Source organism: Equus caballus, chromosome 1, assembly GCF_041296265.1.
Source record: "Equus caballus isolate H_3958 breed thoroughbred chromosome 1, TB-T2T, whole genome shotgun sequence".
Classification (NCBI taxonomy): domain Eukaryota; kingdom Metazoa; phylum Chordata; class Mammalia; order Perissodactyla; family Equidae; genus Equus; species Equus caballus.
In genome coordinates, this window is record NC_091684.1 from 126,948,807 (window position 1) to 126,970,055 (window position 21,249).

Sequence of the window (21,249 nt, forward strand, 5' to 3'; positions counted from 1 at the left end):
CGGCGTGGGACTGGGGAGAAGGGGCGAGGGGACTTGTCCCCTTCACTGTCCTCGCATTTTCTACTGAGAGGGAATTAATACATCAGGCGAGGCGGCAAAAACAGTAATCCAGAAGTTATGGAAGGCTGCTGGGTGGTTGGCCCGGTACCCCACGACGACCCCAGAGGTCTCCCTCATTCTGAGCCAGGGCTGGGGCAGAAGGGGGCCTGGGCAGACAGCACTACCCTCAGTCCAAGGCCTTGCCTTCTCCTCCTCTGTCTCCCGTCCACCTCTCCCTAGGGCTCTACGATGTGGCACAGCAAAGCTTCACTTCAGAATCGCATTCTAAATCTCTCCTTAACCTGTGTTTCTGCCAGAAATCCTACAGATCCTAGTTCGGGACCCTTTCCCCAGTCAGTTCCTTTTCCCCTTGCCTCCTCCCCAACTTCCTGACAACTCCCATGTGCTGCTCGCCACAGGCCCAGCTGGTTTCCTCTTCCCTCCTGGTCTTCTGTCTGCAGATTCTGTCCACTGCCCCCTGAGGTCTTCTCCATCTCGGTCCTACCTGAACCCTTCGCTCCCTCCCCCACACACCCCCAAAGCTTGCTTCCATCACTTCCTTTCTGCATCCTGAACTCTCCAAACCAGCCCCGTCCTCAGAAGCATGCACAGACCCTGAGGCTGACGCAGCAAGCCCGCAGATGCCCTCGGTGAGGTTTTCACGTACTCACCACGGAGGTTGGGGGATCAGGGCGCTCAGACACGGACATCTGTTTTCTGCCTTCACACTGAAGGAGCTCATCTCACGAGGAAGTGCTCAGGAGTCAGCTCCGAGCAAGCCTTTTTAAAGGTCTAGTGTTGCTCGGTTAAGGAAGGTTTGAGAAAGAAGGAAACTTGCAAGAGCCTTAACAAAGTCTGCAAATTAGTATGTCTGTCAGTGGAATTCCTTCTATCAGTGCCCCCCTAATACCGGGTTGAAAAGAGCTGAGCATTTCTCCCGTTGGCACGCTAACCCTCTAACTAACTATCCTAGCAAATCAACTTCATAGAAAACATCTCCCAGAGGGGTAGCATAGTTGGCATTCAACAAATGTTAGGAAAAAAAAAAAGAAAAATTAGCCTGAAGGTCCTACAATTACAAGCAGAAGATCGCAAAGGGTATTGTATTGTCTCCCACGACAGACCTTTGACACAGGGTACCACTGTCATTGGTACCACTGTGCTCGAGGGGACTTGTGTCACCCCCAGCAGTGCAACCAGCACTGGAAGGCTCGGGACCCGGGCCCGCCGGGGCAAGACGAAGATGTGACGAGGTTTCCCAGAGGTGGAGGAGGGTAGCGACGGAGAGGCCCCCAGGGACCCCCGACACAACAGCCTGGGCTCAGAGACCAGGCCCCAGGCCCCAGGCCCCAGAGCTCATGGAACTCCCACTCTGTTCTCAGAGGCCTCAACCCAAGAGGACAGGGCCACACAGCCTACACCATCGGAAAACAGAAGCCGGAGCTCCAGGCCCAGGAAGACCCTCCGACTCCCAGAGACGTGTGTCTCCTCTGCTTCAGCGGAGCGGACCTCCCACTCCTCCAGCTACGGGTCGCCCAAAGAGAAGCAATGGGTGCGGTGCGCCTATTACACCCAAGTGCGCACCGTGAAGGGGGTGGCCGTCGCGTGGCAAACCGAAAGCGGGTTTGCACCCGTGGACGAGAGGCCCCGCGTCTTCGAGGCCGAGCTCTCCCAGGAGAGCACCATCGGCTCTCCCCCGAGCCCGGCTGACACGGAGTCCCTGCTCAGCGACACGGAGCCCTGTGTCCAGGAAGCCGAGGCGCACACCCCTGCGCCGGCCGTCCAGGAGCAGGAGGCGCCGCCCCGCGCGGTCACCCCGGAGTGGCTGGTGACCGGCGAGCACGGCTTCCGCTGCGTGGCCTGCTGCCGCGTGTTCCCGTGCCCGGCCGCCGTGGTGGCGCACGCCGAGCGCGGCGTCAAGGAGGGCTTCAGCTGCCGCGTCTTCTATGAGGAGCTGCTGGAGCGCCGGCGGCCCGCGTCTGCGCCGCGCCGGCCCCGACGCTGCCACCTGCTGGCCCAGAGGCGCCTGCTGGCGGCCAAGAGCAGGGAGGTGCGAGCCAAGGAGGAAGCCTGCCTGCGCCTGCAGGCGAGACTGCAAGCACAGAGCCAGGAGCTGAGGCGGCTGCGGAGCGAGCTGGCGTGGCTGCAGAGGCAGGAGGCCTGGCAGAGGCAGGGCCGCGGGGCGCGGCCCCAAGGACCGCGGGGCACGCGCCTGAAGGGCCGCGCTCAGGCCCTGTGACTGCAGAGCAGGGCTGTGGGTGGGATGGGGCCTGTCGGGGAAGACCGCGGGTCAGACCGCTTAGCCACCCCGGGAGACCCTTCGCTCCAGGCTGCGTGGTCCGCATCGCCAACCAAGGGCGTGGAGAGCACCACCCAGAAGGGGTGGATGAAGCGGCCTCGGGACAGCCGACTCTGCACGCCAGGTCAGGCCAGAGGCTCGCCCAGCCAGGAGAAGAGAGGAGAGCCCCATCCAGATGCTGTGGAATTCGGGACCCTGAACATGGCGACCGTGTAAGGCGGGAAAGAAAACGGGACTTCAGGGGGCTCTGGAGGGCTGGGAGAGCGCCTCAGCCAAGGGAGCTCTAAAGGAAGTGTGGTTGAGAAGGGGTGTAGCTGAGTCGTCCGCAGGAGGAGGAAGCAGAAGGAGTCGGGGACGCGGGGAAACAGTCTGTAGGACAGCAATGGGATAAAGCCCCTCAACCCGCCCCTCCGCCTGCCTCCGCTCCCAGCCACGTGCAGGGAGAGACAGGAAGGAGGGCCTGCAAGAGGAGAGGCGGGCTCTTAAAGGAAGCTGAGCTCGCCATCCAAGTCCTCTGGCCTCACTGGGAGAAGCGGGGTTGGAGGGATGTGCCGTTCCCTCTTGGGGGGAGTGGAGGTGGCAGCTGGTGCAGAAAGACTCCATTGGTGCCATCCTTTTCTGCATAACAGGAGATCCAGTTACTGGATGAGTCCTGCAGAGGGTCTCCTAGGGTGCAAGGGAAGCAGCTTGGAAACTTTTTGGCCCCTTTACAACAAACATGCTTTACCCCCCGGTCGTGACACATCCGTGACACTTGCCTGTTCTTTCTTTGTTCTGTGGTATAACCGGACCTATCCTGAGATCAGAGAACTGCAAGAAAACACCTGGCTGAGGATAAAGCAGCAAAAGAGAGGACATTTCCTGTGAACCCTGGAATTATAATGAAGGCAGGGGTGATCCGAGGTGAGGATGGGAAGGGTCAGGTTCATGCCCAGACTCCATGGTGGGCAGAGAAACTAGGGTCAGGGCATCAAGTCCAAGGGCCCGGGAAGCGCTGGGGGTGTCAGGGTGTGTCCATGTCCCTGGGAGCTGAGACGCAGAGTGACACGGGGACCCTCAGGGCACAGGGTGCGTGGGTAGGGTTCCCAGGCCTGGCACATCCATCCACGGGCTGCCCTGTTTGTACTTCTCAGAGGGACAGACATGGCTCCTGAGGGTGACAGGGTCTGAAGTGGAGGGAAGCCAGGGCTTTGAGGCAGGTGCTAATGATGAAGAAGGAAATCCTGTTGATGAGGATTATTTTAGGCTGGTTACTTTTAAAAACTGCAGACGGGAAGGAGCCTCTGAGGAGTGGGATTTGCTTGCCCTTTGATGAGAGACATTTGCATCTGTGAAGGAAGTCTCCACGTGTTGGGGGTGTCTCCCTCTCTGCCCCAGGAGGAAGGAGGGGTGACCTTATCTCTAGAGACTCTTAATGGGGACGGCAAGGACTTAAGTCTTGTCTATGGTGCTCGTCTGGTAACCTCACCTAGCTGACTCCTCCCCCCACCCCCACCACCAATAGCCTCCGGGAGGCATAGGACATCCCGACTTAATCCGGTCTGATTCTGACCTAAAGTTATAGGGCCAGCCAATAACCAGACCCCACCTGCACTGATGCCATTTTAACAACTTCTTTTACACGTTCTTTCCTTTGTCTTGGAAAGAGATAAACTCACACACCTATGCCTTCAGTTTAGCCCTACTCTCAACCCATGTTGGCAGCGGCAGCGGCAGCTCCTCCTGCCCGTGGGTCCAGTCCCCACGCAGCAGCTCTGACTGCCCATTGGGTCCTGTCCCCATGCCGGCAGCAGCAGCTCTGACTGCCCATGGGCCCTGACCCCGTGCTCTTCCATACTATTCTCTCAATCAAAGAGCACTACTGCCAGACCTTGAGAGTCCAAGAAATCTCTCTTTCGACTCCTCGGCTCACCCACCCCGCATCTCTGTGATTCTCAGAGATGCGAGAGTGGAAATGGTCTGGCAATCCCAGTGGGAGGCAGAGGCTGGCTGGGACTTTCCACTGTCCAAGAGATCTTTTGTCCAAAATCTTTTCCTTCCTATAAGTTGCGAAATCCCCGTTAACTACGTCTAAGGGTAGTCTTGGAAAATGGCCTCGAATGCACCTGGGTGAGTTTTCCATTAGAACGGTTAGAGGAGTAAGGCGGGAGCACATAGCAGAGAACAAGAATCTCGCAGTGTCTGCGTGTCACTTAATGAATTGCACATGGTGTCCAGCCTTCTTCCTCGCCAGTATACATGTATACTCAGCACACGTTTGAGGGTGGATGCTTTAATCCTCACAGAATACTTTGGTCATTTCTAGGTGTAGAGTCCAGAAGAAGGCATGGTCTCCAAATGGCAAGCAAGAGCTCTGCTGGGTCTGACCCCTCTACAGCTGAGGGTGTGTCTTCATTCAGTGGTCGGACTCTTTGTGTCTGACGTTAAAGATGGGCTCATGCCTATCTTTTCACAATGCAAAATTTAAAAATGCATATCTGTGATGTTCTAACTTAGAGAGGTCTTATATTCTGATTATGATCTGTCTAACTGCAAAGTATTGTAAATCGAAAGTATAATCAGAATCATCCTCTCCTATGTAAATTGCACTCCTCTCCCAAGTTGTCCAGTGTTAAAAGACACACGTGTATCCTTCCCTACATCTCTCTCTGCTCAGAGACTGCCAGATTCTTAATGTTTCTGTCCCCTCAGCATTCACTGTCGGGATCCTAAGCCCCAATGTGATGGAGTTAGGAGATGGGGCGTTTGGGAGGTGACTGGGTCCTGAGGGTGGTGCCCCCATGACTGGGACTAGTGCTCTTATAGAAGAGACCCCGCAGAGTTCCCCAGCCCCTTCCACCATGTGAGGATGCAAGAGTGTGAGCCCGATAGGGCCCTCGCCTGTCCATGCTGGTACCCTGATCTTGGACTTCCAACCTCCAGGACTGTGAGAAATCAACTCCTGTTGTTTATCAGCCAGCCTCAGCTGTGGTATTTTGTTATAGCAGCCCAAATGGACTAAGACAGACACACATATACAGTCCCAGGTACACGGGGAGGTCTGTCTGTTTCTTCGCTTTTTTAAAAATGACGTCACACTTGGCCCACATTGTTCTGCGCCATGTTTCACTGGACAATCTATGATGGATTCCTGTCAGTCAGCAGATACAGCTAACCCTGTCTTTTTGGTTCTTCTTATTTTGACTCATGTTTACTCTTCATGGCTTTGAATTATAGCATACCTTATATACACTGATACATAACTATAGAATGGAAATACATTTCATTATGCTATTTCTTTAAACACTGTCCCTTCTGCGTGTTCTCACTCATTGTCACAGTTGCAGAAGTGTGTCCAGATAATTCTAACAGTCTAATAAGTAGACTCCTTCATCATCCTTGCTTAAGCAATCATACACATACAAACATACGCTTCTACTCCTTTATGCACGTGTATATAGGTTTTCCAGTATACTCAGATCTTTGTTCTTGTTTTACCAAAACGGGCTCATTTCCTACATACTAATTTGCCCCTTCCTCTGCCCCTCCCTCCCTCCCTCCCTCCCTCCCTCCTCCAGTGGAATGTCGGTTCGATGCCCTCCATCAGCAAAGGCCTCAAGGACAGAGTTTAAGAGAAAGCAAAGCATTTCCCACCAACTCCTTACCTGAGAGCGTCTTCGCGAGAATGCACGGCACACATGTCACAGGACACAGGAGATGCGGCCTTCTTTACCTTTTCCCTCCTCAAGAAGCAGGAGCCAATGCCAAGAGGTCAGGGCTCATGTCTCCGTACTTCTCACGCCTCTCGTGGTCCCATTTCTCACTCGAGTCGTAAAACTGGGAGTCAAGCAACCAGCTGTGAGAAGGTGAACCCAGGAAGTACTCCTCGGCTGGGATGCCTTCAAAGACCGATTATCCGAGTCCTAAGACCAGCTGACGACCTGGGACACTAAGGTGATTGGTCCTCTACCTGCAGGAAGAACAGACTGGGCTGAGGCAAGTCCTCCTTGACCCATCAGGCACCCCAAGAGGTTTTGGAGGCTCCTTCGTATCTTAAGTCAAAAGGCACGTCCAACCCAGTGGGAAAAGCACGGGGCAAAAGACGTTCTCCTTTGAAAGCGGAAACGGGCCCAGGACTCACAAGTGGCATGCGCTTCACCTCGGGCCAGCTTTTCAAGTTAGCGCCAGTCTGTCCCTGGTCGCCTGCACAACCAGGCTTTCCTAACCTTTCACCTCTCTCCTTCCCAGTGTCCTGTGGCCTCTGCCAGTCTTAAGGTGATAGTTGACACCGCTGCTTGCCCACCTCCGAGGTGGCGGATTCTCAGAGTGCCAAGCGCAAACCAACAGTGCCCTTAGGGGTCCTTTAACGGAAAAGCTGCCAAAAAGAACACAATGCCCAGAATAATCCCGAGACCCTGATGAGGAGGAAGCGGGGTGGGGGTGGTCTTTGACTGTTGGGAGTTCTCAGGGCTCAGGGGCTCCAAGTCACCAGGGTCATGCCCATGGCGGGAAATCTTTAGGGGGTCTGCAACTCTGTGTGTTGAGTGTCCGGCGCAGAGGCCCAGGCAGCCCAAGAGGACCTCTCTGACCTATGCCTCACCCAGCAGTGGGGGAAATCTTCACTAGGTGACCCGCAAGTATTCCTGGGGATCTTTCTTCCAAAGATCTTAGTTTGCAGGCTCTTGAGCGGTAGGAGATGAGAAAGCTGGGACCAAGGAGGTTGCCCAGAGGAGGAGGCTCCCTTTGTGTCCTTGGGGGTTTGGTTCGGCGCCCCCCACCCCCACTTGTTTAAGCGAGTAACGCTCCAAGCAGGCATTTGTTGGTAAGTTGCCTCTGCTTAGTTTATTGCTTACCCAGAGGTCAGCCATGGAGAGTCTATGTTGAGTTCATTGGATAGGTCTTCTTTTGCCTGGGCAGAGCAGAGTCTGGTCACAGCTAGTGATGATACTTGGGAAACTGAAACGTGTTAGGCCAGACCAGGCAGGCTTTGCTGCAGAAATTCTTGCCGTTTAGCTCCATCTTCTTGCTAAGTCTCCCATGTAGACCACGCAGGGCAGTGGAGCTCGTGGGAAACCGGCGGGGCTGGCTCTCACAAGTGGACTTGTAAATGCAAAGTCTCCCGCTTTATCAGCATCACACTTATCTGAAGATCTTGTAGAAAACGCAGATCCTCAGGACCAGCACCATGGGGTTCCTACAGACTGGGCATTCTGGGCCTCAGAGTCGTGTCGGGGTGGGGACAGAGGAGAGCTGATGGATTCTCCCCAGGGGATAAAATGGGGGTGCGAAGGGAAAGAAGAAAGAAATAGAGCTGAAACAAGATCTTGGAAAGCGCATCATTGGAAAGGACCCATAAATCCTAAACCTGGCTCATGTGCTGGCAAGAACAGCAGTGGACAGGTACTGGGGAATGTGGTATGTTGCTACACGCCTTCATGACCCAGCTCTCCTCAGAGTTCCTGCTGGCAGAAGGTGAGGCAGGCCGAAAAAGAGTCTCGGAATTTTCCAGGATGTCCACATGGGCCAACGCACAGCAACAACTGCGGCAAGGGAGGTGGCCAGGCCCAGCCCTCCGAACCCCTCGTCCTGTGTGAGCAGAAGCTCTGGGAGTCTCAAGATGAGCAGGGTGTGGTCGCGGGCCCTCCCAACTGGGTGTGAGTGCCCAGGAGGACCCTTCAAGGGCAGTGCAGGCAGTGCAGGCAGTGCAGGCACTACCTCCAGCCCGGAGAGAGCATGTGCACAGCGAGCGTGGCCTCGTCGGCTCTGCCTTCTCTTCTGGATGTACAAGCCCAGGGCTCTTGCATGGGTGGATCCAGGCAGTTGTGTGCCTGTTCTCCACCCTTCCTGGGTCATCCTCCGCACACACGATAGCTGAGGACACTCCACTGTCCGCCTCGTCGCTCTCAGCACAAGCACTGCCCAAGTCGCTGCAGCCCAGAGCTCCTGGAGGCCTGGTCCTGGGCCTAGGCCTAGGCCTCCAAGGCTGCCGGCTTTGCCTGCATCCTGTTGGTCCCCGCAGGAGCGGCCGGGCTCGCGGGCCAGGCGGCTGGGCGATCCTGGGCGTGGCCGAGCGGTGGGGAGGAGCCGGGCGGTCTCCAGCGGAGCGCGAGGCCAGGATCTCGTCCAGCCTGCCGCAGGGCTTGCGGCAGGGTAGGCCCGGGACGCCGCGCCGCCCTCGGGCTCCCTTCCCGCGTGGCGCCTGCGCCCCAACCGGTCCAACTGCCGCCCTCCCCGCCTGTTCATTCCAGTAGTGCGTTCTCTTCTGATGCGCAGATGCAACAGGTCACCCGTTCCACACCGTGCACTGAAGAAATCCAGCAAGTTTAGAGACCTGATGGGAATAGCAGAAGTTGAAGCTAGTAGATGGGGGCTGGGGGGGAGAGTGGGGGCGGGGGGACGGGAGCCTAAGGGGCATAAGGGAAAAATAATTTAAAAAAATAGAAAGAACCCTGGAATAATAGACCGTCTCTACATTCTGCACTCAACGAGGCTGTGGACACAAAACTACCTGCATATGCTACTGTGCATTTCTTTGAAGCAAATAATGTGAGATAAGGGAATAAGTAAGCAGAGGTGACTGCCAATCTGGGATTGATTAATTGATCTGGATGGCCTGAAAACAGTGAACATCCACCATATTTAAGAAGGGATTTAGCAGTCTAGAGCAAGCAGGGGCAAGCTTTCTAATCATTACCAGAATGGTCCGTTAATCACTCTGAAAAAAGGAACAGCAGCTTAAAATCTTCCACACAGAAAATAACAGGCCAATTCTCTGGCAGGTTCCACCAAACGTGCAGGTACCATATCATTTTAATATTATACAAAGAATAGAAAGAGAGAAGGCATTCCCCAACTTGTCCTATGAGGCCACATACCATAGTAGTCAGCAAAGTTGATCTATTAGTTATCTACTGGTGCGTAACAAATTATCTCCAAACTTGGCTGGTGTGGGGTCAATTGCAAAATATTCAATACATTTTAATACAATTCGGAACTGGATGAAGTTACCTGTTATTACTTCTATCTCAACATAGTCTTGAATGAATAAGCCAGACAATTTAATAAGCAGGTATAAATATCAAGATTTTTAAAAATTCTAATAATTATGCAATCGCATGCCTCGAAAACGACAACAAAAATTTTGACGAGGTGGCTACATATAAGACAAATATACCAAAATCAATGGCTTCTCTCCAAGCTAGAAATAAAGCATCCCGAAAATGGAAACGGGGGTGGGAGGCATAGACCATTATCTTGCCCCCGTTAGTTCACTGTGCCAAATAGAGTCAAAATTATAAAATATTAAGAAAACACTTCAATAGGAACAGCAAGGAACTTACGAAAAAGACTAAGCTATTGAAGAAGTAAAAGCTGGTTGAATGTGTGGAAATTAATCAATAAAGGAAACCAACTAAAACTGGAGTCAGGAAGGCCTTACAGGGAGCTCTCCAGTCCTACCACCCACCGTCAATTACCCCAATTAGGGAGAGACCAGCACCTTGCATCTCCAACGAGAAGTTGGCTACTACTTTACTATGCCAGCAGGAGGAAGAAAGAATTTCCTCTTTGGGGACAACAAGCCCAGCCAATGGAAAACGTTACAATGAGGAGTCGTCCGCACCCTGAACTCTCACTCTCCTTGAATTAACTTTCACTTAGAACAGCTCCCGTAACTCCCAGGCCTTCCTGACTCCAATTTTAGTTGGTTTCCTTTATTAATTCATTTCTGAACAAGCACACATCTTTCTTTTCTCTTGTGTTCCCGCCGACTCGTCCCTGTCCTGCCTTCTGGAATCGCACAAAACAAGCCTCCTCTCTCGCCATCAGAGGGTTTTCAAGTCCCTCTGAGTAGTCAGGCCACACACTCTGCTCACCACATCCATTGTCTCAAATCCTTCCTCAAAGGGTTCCACGATTTACTGGTTCCTCTTCTAAATGCCTCCAGAACAGAAGCAAAATCCAAGCCAAGAGAGGACGGCGGGCTTTCCCCAAGAGCCCTCCTAAATCTCCCAGACAGGTGGAGGTCCTGAGTCCACGCTTTTCCGGAGGCCACAATCCTATCTCTTTCTCACTGGTCCCAAGGGGAAACACGCAGAGGGCTAAGGAGCTTCCCGCTAACACTTTCCAGGGCTTGGGACTGGGAAGGTCAAGAACGGGGGCAAAATGCTCACTTGGGAGCGATGGTGCCTCCAGCTGCCAGGACAAACAGTCCAGCTCTGCAGGGGATGCCTAGGATGGAGGAGTCCTTGTGGGAGTCACCACTCATTCATTCACTCATTCATTCATTCATTCAACAAATGCGTGTCGAGTGCCTACTACGTGTCAGGCGCTCTCCTACTTTCTGGGATTACAGACCTGAGAGCAAGCCGGTGTTTGCCTCCACGTTGCTTACGGTCCAATTCAAGGAGACAGATTTTCAAATGAGCCTCTCCCGTGGACCTGGAGGAGCGTAAGGACGGGGGCTTTCGGGAGCTCTGCATGCTCAGGGCGAGGACATCAGCTAATCTGCGCACCCTCAGCAAGCTGTGACCTGCAGTACAACGGTAACCGTGACCATTAGCATAGTCTTCTCCTGTAACAGTCACTGTTCTAAATGCTTTCCACGGATTGACCTCTTCAGCCTCCAAATGATGCTATCAGGTGGAGAGAGTCCTTTCCATTTTACAGATCAGAAAGCGAGGCAGAGGGGCTGGCCCCGTGGCCAAGCGGTTAAGTTCACCCACTCCGCCTCGCCGGCCCAGGGCTTTGCCGGTTGGGATCCTGGGCGCGGACACGGCACCGCTCGTCAGGCCAGGCTGAGGCGGCGTCCCACGTGCCGCAACTAGGAGGACCCACAACTAAAAATATACAACTATGTACCGGGGGACTTTGGGGAGAAAAAGGAAAAATAAAATCTTTAAAAAAAAATAAAAAAGGAAAGTGAAGCAGAGAGAGGTCCACTGACTGGCCCAAGATCCAGCAGGTGGCGGAGCAGGGATCAAACCCAGTGGTGCTCCATGCACCACACCACTGTGCCTCCCCGTGGGAGGGGCGGACCCAGGAGGGAGGGGAGGGACGGTCTCCTAGTCAGGGGGAACAGCCTTTGAGAAGGCTCAGAGGCAAAGGAGGTCTGAGAGGGGTTCAGAGGGGACACTGAGTGACCAGGGCTGGAGAGGTGACTTCCAAACAGAGGCACAGGAGAGGCCTCGGGGAAAGATATCACCCATCCCAGTCTGTTCTCCTTTTCTGCCCTCTCACCCTCTCTCCAGATGGATGGGAGGCCCCTTGAGGGCAGGGAAAAGTTCCAAATCACTTTATTACGTAATTATTATATCACCTTCCCTCAGCTGCCCTCCTCACCCCTACTTCAACTGTTGCCGTGATTTCTTGTTGCCATGTTGACGTTCAAACTGGGCCCTCGGAACTGAGCTATGTCAGCGGTGACATCACACAGGATTTACTGGAAGACTCGGAGCTCACTCAGATCCCAACTGCTCACAGAGAGGTTGTGGATCCGGGATCTCCCTGTGGGGCAGCGCCTGTAGCTGCCGACTCACAGACATTGAGGACTCACTCAGAGTCTACGACCCAAGAGAGGCTGAGATTGGGAAGAGGGAGAGAGATCCTTCCGGAGACCATCCTGGGAGTTCACCTCTGCCCCGACAGGATGAATCGGCGGCAATCCGGGAGGAAGAGGCCTATCTCTGAGACCCCAGGTAAGGAGAGGAGGAAAACAGTCTGATGGATGGGAGCTGGGAAGCCAGGGGTCTGATTTCCCCGGACAGATGGCCAGGAGAGCGAAGATGAAGGATTTGGCCAGAGGCCTGAGGCTCACTGAGGCTTTCACTGTGAACGTACTGTGTCATTTAGTAGACAACGAACACATGCGTAACATGAATGACTAAGTGAAGGAGTGAGTGAGTGAACCGAAGGACCCCCTACTGTGAGTCTGAGGGTCTTTCCTCAATTGGCTCAGACTAGAAACTTAACTGTTCAGGCCTGAGCCCTAGGAAGGGCTTGATGGCCACGCGAAGGCAGGAAGCAAGGGAGCCCCTGGGGCAGACGGCGTGGGACTGGGGAGAAGGGGCGAGGGGACTTGTCCCCTTCACTGTCCTCGCATTTTCTACTGAGAGGGAATTAATACATCAGGCGAGGCGGCAAAAACAGTAATCCAGAAGTTATGGAAGGCTGCTGGGTGGTTGGCCCGGTACCCCACGACGACCCCAGAGGTCTCCCTCATTCTGAGCCAGGGCTGGGGCAGAAGGGGGCCTGGGCAGACAGCACTACCCTCAGTCCAAGGCCTTGCCTTCTCCTCCTCTGTCTCCCGTCCACCTCTCCCTAGGGCTCTACGATGTGGCACAGCAAAGCTTCACTTCAGAATCGCATTCTAAATCTCTCCTTAACCTGTGTTTCTGCCAGAAATCCTACAGATCCTAGTTCGGGACCCTTTCCCCAGTCAGTTCCTTTTCCCCTTGCCTCCTCCCCAACTTCCTGACAACTCCCATGTGCTGCTCGCCACAGGCCCAGCTGGTTTCCTCTTCCCTCCTGGTCTTCTGTCTGCAGATTCTGTCCACTGCCCCCTGAGGTCTTCTCCATCTCGGTCCTACCTGAACCCTTCGCTCCCTCCCCCACACACCCCCAAAGCTTGCTTCCATCACTTCCTTTCTGCATCCTGAACTCTCCAAACCAGCCCCGTCCTCAGAAGCATGCACAGACCCTGAGGCTGACGCAGCAAGCCCGCAGATGCCCTCGGTGAGGTTTTCACGTACTCACCACGGAGGTTGGGGGATCAGGGCGCTCAGACACGGACATCTGTTTTCTGCCTTCACACTGAAGGAGCTCATCTCACGAGGAAGTGCTCAGGAGTCAGCTCCGAGCAAGCCTTTTTAAAGGTCTAGTGTTGCTCGGTTAAGGAAGGTTTGAGAAAGAAGGAAACTTGCAAGAGCCTTAACAAAGTCTGCAAATTAGTATGTCTGTCAGTGGAATTCCTTCTATCAGTGCCCCCCTAATACCGGGTTGAAAAGAGCTGAGCATTTCTCCCGTTGGCACGCTAACCCTCTAACTAACTATCCTAGCAAATCAACTTCATAGAAAACATCTCCCAGAGGGGTAGCATAGTTGGCATTCAACAAATGTTAGGAAAAAAAAAAAGAAAAATTAGCCTGAAGGTCCTACAATTACAAGCAGAAGATCGCAAAGGGTATTGTATTGTCTCCCACGACAGACCTTTGACACAGGGTACCACTGTCATTGGTACCACTGTGCTCGAGGGGACTTGTGTCACCCCCAGCAGTGCAACCAGCACTGGAAGGCTCGGGACCCGGGCCCGCCGGGGCAAGACGAAGATGTGACGAGGTTTCCCAGAGGTGGAGGAGGGTAGCGACGGAGAGGCCCCCAGGGACCCCCGACACAACAGCCTGGGCTCAGAGACCAGGCCCCAGGCCCCAGGCCCCAGAGCTCATGGAACTCCCACTCTGTTCTCAGAGGCCTCAACCCAAGAGGACAGGGCCACACAGCCTACACCATCGGAAAACAGAAGCCGGAGCTCCAGGCCCAGGAAGACCCTCCGACTCCCAGAGACGTGTGTCTCCTCTGCTTCAGCGGAGCGGACCTCCCACTCCTCCAGCTACGGGTCGCCCAAAGAGAAGCAATGGGTGCGGTGCGCCTATTACACCCAAGTGCGCACCGTGAAGGGGGTGGCCGTCGCGTGGCAAACCGAAAGCGGGTTTGCACCCGTGGACGAGAGGCCCCGCGTCTTCGAGGCCGAGCTCTCCCAGGAGAGCACCATCGGCTCTCCCCCGAGCCCGGCTGACACGGAGTCCCTGCTCAGCGACACGGAGCCCTGTGTCCAGGAAGCCGAGGCGCACACCCCTGCGCCGGCCGTCCAGGAGCAGGAGGCGCCGCCCCGCGCGGTCACCCCGGAGTGGCTGGTGACCGGCGAGCACGGCTTCCGCTGCGTGGCCTGCTGCCGCGTGTTCCCGTGCCCGGCCGCCGTGGTGGCGCACGCCGAGCGCGGCGTCAAGGAGGGCTTCAGCTGCCGCGTCTTCTATGAGGAGCTGCTGGAGCGCCGGCGGCCCGCGTCTGCGCCGCGCCGGCCCCGACGCTGCCACCTGCTGGCCCAGAGGCGCCTGCTGGCGGCCAAGAGCAGGGAGGTGCGAGCCAAGGAGGAAGCCTGCCTGCGCCTGCAGGCGAGACTGCAAGCACAGAGCCAGGAGCTGAGGCGGCTGCGGAGCGAGCTGGCGTGGCTGCAGAGGCAGGAGGCCTGGCAGAGGCAGGGCCGCGGGGCGCGGCCCCAAGGACCGCGGGGCACGCGCCTGAAGGGCCGCGCTCAGGCCCTGTGACTGCAGAGCAGGGCTGTGGGTGGGATGGGGCCTGTCGGGGAAGACCGCGGGTCAGACCGCTTAGCCACCCCGGGAGACCCTTCGCTCCAGGCTGCGTGGTCCGCATCGCCAACCAAGGGCGTGGAGAGCACCACCCAGAAGGGGTGGATGAAGCGGCCTCGGGACAGCCGACTCTGCACGCCAGGTCAGGCCAGAGGCTCGCCCAGCCAGGAGAAGAGAGGAGAGCCCCATCCAGATGCTGTGGAATTCGGGACCCTGAACATGGCGACCGTGTAAGGCGGGAAAGAAAACGGGACTTCAGGGGGCTCTGGAGGGCTGGGAGAGCGCCTCAGCCAAGGGAGCTCTAAAGGAAGTGTGGTTGAGAAGGGGTGTAGCTGAGTCGTCCGCAGGAGGAGGAAGCAGAAGGAGTCGGGGACGCGGGGAAACAGTCTGTAGGACAGCAATGGGATAAAGCCCCTCAACCCGCCCCTCCGCCTGCCTCCGCTCCCAGCCACGTGCAGGGAGAGACAGGAAGGAGGGCCTGCAAGAGGAGAGGCGGGCTCTTAAAGGAAGCTGAGCTCGCCATCCAAGTCCTCTGGCCTCACTGGGAGAAGCGGGGTTGGAGGGATGTGCCGTTCCCTCTTGGGGGGAGTGGAGGTGGCAGCTGGTGCAGAAAGACTCCATTGGTGCCATCCTTTTCTGCATAACAGGAGATCCAGTTACTGGATGAGTCCTGCAGAGGGTCTCCTAGGGTGCAAGGGAAGCAGCTTGGAAACTTTTTGGCCCCTTTACAACAAACATGCTTTACCCCCCGGTCGTGACACATCCGTGACACTTGCCTGTTCTTTCTTTGTTCTGTGGTATAACCGGACCTATCCTGAGATCAGAGAACTGCAAGAAAACACCTGGCTGAGGATAAAGCAGCAAAAGAGAGGACATTTCCTGTGAACCCTGGAATTATAATGAAGGCAGGGGTGATCCGAGGTGAGGATGGGAAGGGTCAGGTTCATGCCCAGACTCCATGGTGGGCAGAGAAACTAGGGTCAGGGCATCAAGTCCAAGGGCCCGGGAAGCGCTGGGGGTGTCAGGGTGTGTCCATGTCCCTGGGAGCTGAGACGCAGAGTGACACGGGGACCCTCAGGGCACAGGGTGCGTGGGTAGGGTTCCCAGGCCTGGCACATCCATCCACGGGCTGCCCTGTTTGTACTTCTCAGAGGGACAGACATGGCTCCTGAGGGTGACAGGGTCTGAAGTGGAGGGAAGCCAGGGCTTTGAGGCAGGTGCTAATGATGAAGAAGGAAATCCTGTTGATGAGGATTATTTTAGGCTGGTTACTTTTAAAAACTGCAGACGGGAAGGAGCCTCTGAGGAGTGGGATTTGCTTGCCCTTTGATGAGAGACATTTGCATCTGTGAAGGAAGTCTCCACGTGTTGGGGGTGTCTCCCTCTCTGCCCCAGGAGGAAGGAGGGGTGACCTTATCTCTAGAGACTCTTAATGGGGACGGCAAGGACTTAAGTCTTGTCTATGGTGCTCGTCTGGTAACCTCACCTAGCTGACTCCTCCCCCCACCCCCACCACCAATAGCCTCCGGGAGGCATAGGACATCCCGACTTAATCCGGTCTGATTCTGACCTAAAGTTATAGGGCCAGCCAATAACCAGACCCCACCTGCACTGATGCCATTTTAACAACTTCTTTTACACGTTCTTTCCTTTGTCTTGGAAAGAGATAAACTCACACACCTATGCCTTCAGTTTAGCCCTACTCTCAACCCATGTTGGCAGCGGCAGCGGCAGCTCCTCCTGCCCGTGGGTCCAGTCCCCACGCAGCAGCTCTGACTGCCCATTGGGTCCTGTCCCCATGCCGGCAGCAGCAGCTCTGACTGCCCATGGGCCCTGACCCCGTGCTCTTCCATACTATTCTCTCAATCAAAGAGCACTACTGCCAGACCTTGAGAGTCCAAGAAATCTCTCTTTCGACTCCTCGGCTCACCCACCCCGCATCTCTGTGATTCTCAGAGATGCGAGAGTGGAAATGGTCTGGCAATCCCAGTGGGAGGCAGAGGCTGGCTGGGACTTTCCACTGTCCAAGAGATCTTTTGTCCAAAATCTTTTCCTTCCTATAAGTTGCGAAATCCCCGTTAACTACGTCTAAGGGTAGTCTTGGAAAATGGCCTCGAATGCACCTGGGTGAGTTTTCCATTAGAACGGTTAGAGGAGTAAGGCGGGAGCACATAGCAGAGAACAAGAATCTCGCAGTGTCTGCGTGTCACTTAATGAATTGCACATGGTGTCCAGCCTTCTTCCTCGCCAGTATACATGTATACTCAGCACACGTTTGAGGGTGGATGCTTTAATCCTCACAGAATACTTTGGTCATTTCTAGGTGTAGAGTCCAGAAGAAGGCATGGTCTCCAAATGGCAAGCAAGAGCTCTGCTGGGTCTGACCCCTCTACAGCTGAGGGTGTGTCTTCATTCAGTGGTCGGACTCTTTGTGTCTGACGTTAAAGATGGGCTCATGCCTATCTTTTCACAATGCAAAATTTAAAAATGCATATCTGTGATGTTCTAACTTAGAGAGGTCTTATATTCTGATTATGATCTGTCTAACTGCAAAGTATTGTAAATCGAAAGTATAATCAGAATCATCCTCTCCTATGTAAATTGCACTCCTCTCCCAAGTTGTCCAGTGTTAAAAGACACACGTGTATCCTTCCCTACATCTCTCTCTGCTCAGAGACTGCCAGATTCTTAATGTTTCTGTCCCCTCAGCATTCACTGTCGGGATCCTAAGCCCCAATGTGATGGAGTTAGGAGATGGGGCGTTTGGGAGGTGACTGGGTCCTGAGGGTGGTGCCCCCATGACTGGGACTAGTGCTCTTATAGAAGAGACCCCGCAGAGTTCCCCAGCCCCTTCCACCATGTGAGGATGCAAGAGTGTGAGCCCGATAGGGCCCTCGCCTGTCCATGCTGGTACCCTGATCTTGGACTTCCAACCTCCAGGACTGTGAGAAATCAACTCCTATTGTTTATCAGCCAGCCTCAGCTGTGGTATTTTGTTATAGCAGCCCAAATGGACTAAGACAGACACACATATACAGTCCCAGGTACACGGGGAGGTCTGTCTGTTTCTTCGCTTTTTTAAAAATGACGTCACACTTGGCCCACATTGTTCTGCGCCATGTTTCACTGGACAATCTATGATGGATTCCTGTCAGTCAGCAGATACAGCTAACCCTGTCTTTTTGGTTCTTCTTATTTTGACTCATGTTTACTCTTCATGGCTTTGAATTATAGCATACCTTATATACACTGATACATAACTATAGAATGGAAATACATTTCATTATGCTATTTCTTTAAACACTGTCCCTTCTGCGTGTTCTCACTCATTGTCACAGTTGCAGAAGTGTGTCCAGATAATTCTAACAGTCTAATAAGTAGACTCCTTCATCATCCTTGCTTAAGCAATCATACACATACAAACATACGCTTCTACTCCTTTATGCACGTGTATATAGGTTTTCCAGTATACTCAGATCTTTGTTCTTGTTTTACCAAAACGGGCTCATTTCCTACATACTAATTTGCCCCTTCCTCTGCCCCTCCCTCCCTCCCTCCCTCCCTCCCTCCTCCAGTGGAATGTCGGTTCGATGCCCTCCATCAGCAAAGGCCTCAAGGACAGAGTTTAAGAGAAAGCAAAGCATTTCCCACCAACTCCTTACCTGAGAGCGTCTTCGCGAGAATGCACGGCACACATGTCACAGGACACAGGAGATGCGGCCTTCTTTACCTTTTCCCTCCTCAAGAAGCAGGAGCCAATGCCAAGAGGTCAGGGCTCATGTCTCCGTACTTCTCACGCCTCTCGTGGTCCCATTTCTCACTCGAGTCGTAAAACTGGGAGTCAAGCAACCAGCTGTGAGAAGGTGAACCCAGGAAGTACTCCTCGGCTGGGATGCCTTCAAAGACCGATTATCCGAGTCCTAAGACCAGCTGACGACCTGGGACACTAAGGTGATTGGTCCTCTACCTGCAGGAAGAACAGACTGGGCTGAGGCAAGTCCTCCTTGACCCATCAGGCACCCCAAGAGGTTTTGGAGGCTCCTTCGTATCTTAAGTCAAAAGGCACGTCCAACCCAGTGGGAAAAGCACGGGGCAAAAGACGTTCTCCTTTGAAAGCGGAAACGGGCCCAGGACTCACAAGTGGCATGCGCTTCACCTCGGGCCAGCTTTTCAAGTTAGCGCCAGTCTGTCCCTGGTCGCCTGCACAACCAGGCTTTCCTAACCTTTCACCTCTCTCCTTCCCAGTGTCCTGTGGCCTCTGCCAGTCTTAAGGTGATAGTTGACACCGCTGCTTGCCCACCTCCGAGGTGGCGGATTCTCAGAGTGCCAAGCGCAAACCAACAGTGCCCTTAGGGGTCCTTTAACGGAAAAGCTGCCAAAAAGAACACAATGCCCAGAATAATCCCGAGACCCTGATGAGGAGGAAGCGGGGTGGGGGTGGTCTTTGACTGTTGGGAGTTCTCAGGGCTCAGGGGCTCCAAGTCACCAGGGTCATGCCCATGGCGGGAAATCTTTAGGGGGTCTGCAACTCTGTGTGTTGAGTGTCCGGCGCAGAGGCCCAGGCAGCCCAAGAGGACCTCTCTGACCTATGCCTCACCCAGCAGTGGGGGAAATCTTCACTAGGTGACCCGCAAGTATTCCTGGGGATCTTTCTTCCAAAGATCTTAGTTTGCAGGCTCTTGAGCGGTAGGAGATGAGAAAGCTGGGACCAAGGAGGTTGCCCAGAGGAGGAGGCTCCCTTTGTGTCCTTGGGGGTTTGGTTCGGCGCCCCCCACCCCCACTTGTTTAAGCGAGTAACGCTCCAAGCAGGCATTTGTTGGTAAGTTGCCTCTGCTTAGTTTATTGCTTACCCAGAGGTCAGCCATGGAGAGTCTATGTTGAGTTCATTGGATAGGTCTTCTTTTGCCTGGGCAGAGCAGAGTCTGGTCACAGCTAGTGATGATACTTGGGAAACTGAAACGTGTTAGGCCAGACCAGGCAGGCTTTGCTGCAGAAATTCTTGCCGTTTAGCTCCATCTTCTTGCTAAGTCTCCCATGTAGACCACGCAGGGCAGTGGAGCTCGTGGGAAACCGGCGGGGCTGGCTCTCACAAGTGGACTTGTAAATGCAAAGTCTCCCGCTTTATCAGCATCACACTTATCTGAAGATCTTGTAGAAAACGCAGATCCTCAGGACCAGCACCATGGGGTTCCTACAGACTGGGCATTCTGGGCCTCAGAGTCGTGTCGGGGTGGGGACAAAGGCGTTGCAACCCTAAATATTCCAGTTATTCAATAGTCATTTAACTACGTTACACTACAAATTACCCCCAGTTATGACTCACCAGGTGCCAAACTCAAACAAAAGTGGACTTTAGTTCTCTGGCCACACAGACCGTGGTCACCACTGCAAAGGACAGTCTAGAGTCCCTAGTCAGAGGAACACAGGCTCACCTTTCTCGTGGACTCTTGGCAGAATGTTTTGACAAGGTGCTGCATGCAACAGGTCACATGCTTCTTCTAAAGACTGAGAAAGAAAGAGAAGGTTGCATCAGGAAGTTTCTCTCACCGTAAAGCCGGACAGACAAATCTGGAGCTGAAAACAAGGTACATCTTTGCCATTTAGTGTTAAATAAACACTGGAAGCAGCACCATGCAACAGAACTCTTCGGGATGATGGAAATGTTCTACATCTGTGCTGTCCATTACGGCAGCTGCCAGGCACATGTGGGTATTAAGTACTTGCAATGTGGCTAGTGCACCTGAAAAATGGAATTTTTAATTTTATTTACTTTAAATATAGACATAAGTAAAATCCAACATTGAATGTGGCCTTTGTTTTCCAGGATTTACCATTCTGGCAGCACTACCCCCAAGTTTGCTACCAGCCCCTTAAGAACCAGAGTTTATAACAAGACACCACGGCAGAGACAGGAAGAAGGGCGCTTTCTCTGCAAACAGTGCAGGCGGTGGAAACAAAGGGGCAGCATCGCTTTTGTACGCAGCATTTACTCATTCTCCTCAGAGCCCCAAACAAAGTTCTGGACAGTTGCTCTGAACCTGTAGCTGGATCGAAAACTCCTTTAAAGAGGTATAAAACCCTACACTATTCAAGGCCCGTTCTCCAGAATAATGCAATGTGGAGAGAAAATTTACTTGCAACATCAGGGGTTGCAGAATTCCTAAAACCCCACCATGAGCCCAAAGATGGTCTAGAACAGGGCATCCTTCCAGAGTCTGAGGGCTCTTATACCTCAAGGAAGGCCCCTTGGATTGTGGTACCTTCACCACGGAGAGGCAGGAAAGGAGAATGGGCTCTTGTGTCCCCTACTCTATACCCAGCCTGAAATCTTATAATTCCGTAGTAATAAAGCAAATTATTAAACAAAGAAATGGTTATCAGAAACTTAAGACATATACTGACTGATGAGATTTTTCCTTCTGAGGATCTCCCTAAAGATGATGCCAAAGCTAACATCAAGAAGAGGAAGAGAAGAGTTTCTACACTCATCGAGTGTCTCACTGTCACTTAACATAAACAGAGTGAAGCAGCCAGTCAGCCGCCACCTGCTCCACCAGGACATTCCAGATG

The 21,249-nt window shown here is 53.8% G+C and overlaps 2 protein-coding genes across 6 annotated transcripts in view; one reads left to right on the forward strand and one right to left on the reverse strand.

Annotated features, from left to right (window-relative positions):
• Positions 1-11,780: 11,780 nt before the first annotated feature.
• LOC138917140 (protein FAM170A-like) lies at positions 11,781-21,063 on the forward strand. Of its 4 annotated transcripts, none has more exons than XM_070232002.1 (5): positions 11,781-12,012; positions 13,781-15,600; positions 17,003-17,080; positions 18,255-20,264; positions 20,504-21,063. In XM_070232002.1, the coding sequence occupies exons 1-2, from the start codon at positions 11,964-11,966 to the stop codon at positions 14,635-14,637; spliced, it is 906 nt and encodes a 301-aa protein (XP_070088103.1). In that variant the 5' UTR covers positions 11,781-11,963; the 3' UTR covers positions 14,638-15,600; positions 17,003-17,080; positions 18,255-20,264; positions 20,504-21,063. The 4 variants fall into 4 exon arrangements, 3 of the variants coding, with proteins under 3 accessions (XP_070088103.1, XP_070088100.1, XP_070088096.1); XM_070231999.1 differs by lacking the exon at positions 20,504-21,063 and having other exon boundaries at positions 13,781-14,909; positions 15,327-15,600; positions 18,255-20,477; XM_070231995.1 differs by lacking the exons at positions 17,003-17,080; positions 20,504-21,063 and having other exon boundaries at positions 18,255-20,477.
• LOC111775613 (cytoplasmic FMR1-interacting protein 1) overlaps positions 19,862-21,249 on the reverse strand; it is a 93,958-nt gene continuing 92,570 nt past the window's right edge. For both annotated transcript variants that reach the window (XM_070231980.1, XM_070231987.1), the window contains exons 33-34: positions 20,112-20,184; positions 19,862-19,932 (exon numbers count right to left, since the gene is read on the reverse strand). In XM_070231980.1, coding sequence (XP_070088081.1) covers positions 19,871-19,932; positions 20,112-20,184 — 135 coding nt within the window. In that variant the 3' untranslated portion in view covers positions 19,862-19,870. The remainder of the gene's footprint in view (positions 19,933-20,111; positions 20,185-21,249) is intronic.

Excerpts from the sequence above, each read along its gene's own strand:
- LOC138917140 (XM_070232002.1), top strand. The coding sequence starts at position 11,964 with ATGAATCGGCGGCAATCCGGGAGGAAGAGGCCTATCTCTGAGACCCCA. Across the intron at positions 12,013-13,780 it reads GCCTATCTCTGAGACCCCAG|AGGCCTCAACCCAAGAGGAC; the intron begins GTAAGGAGAGGA and ends CTCTGTTCTCAG.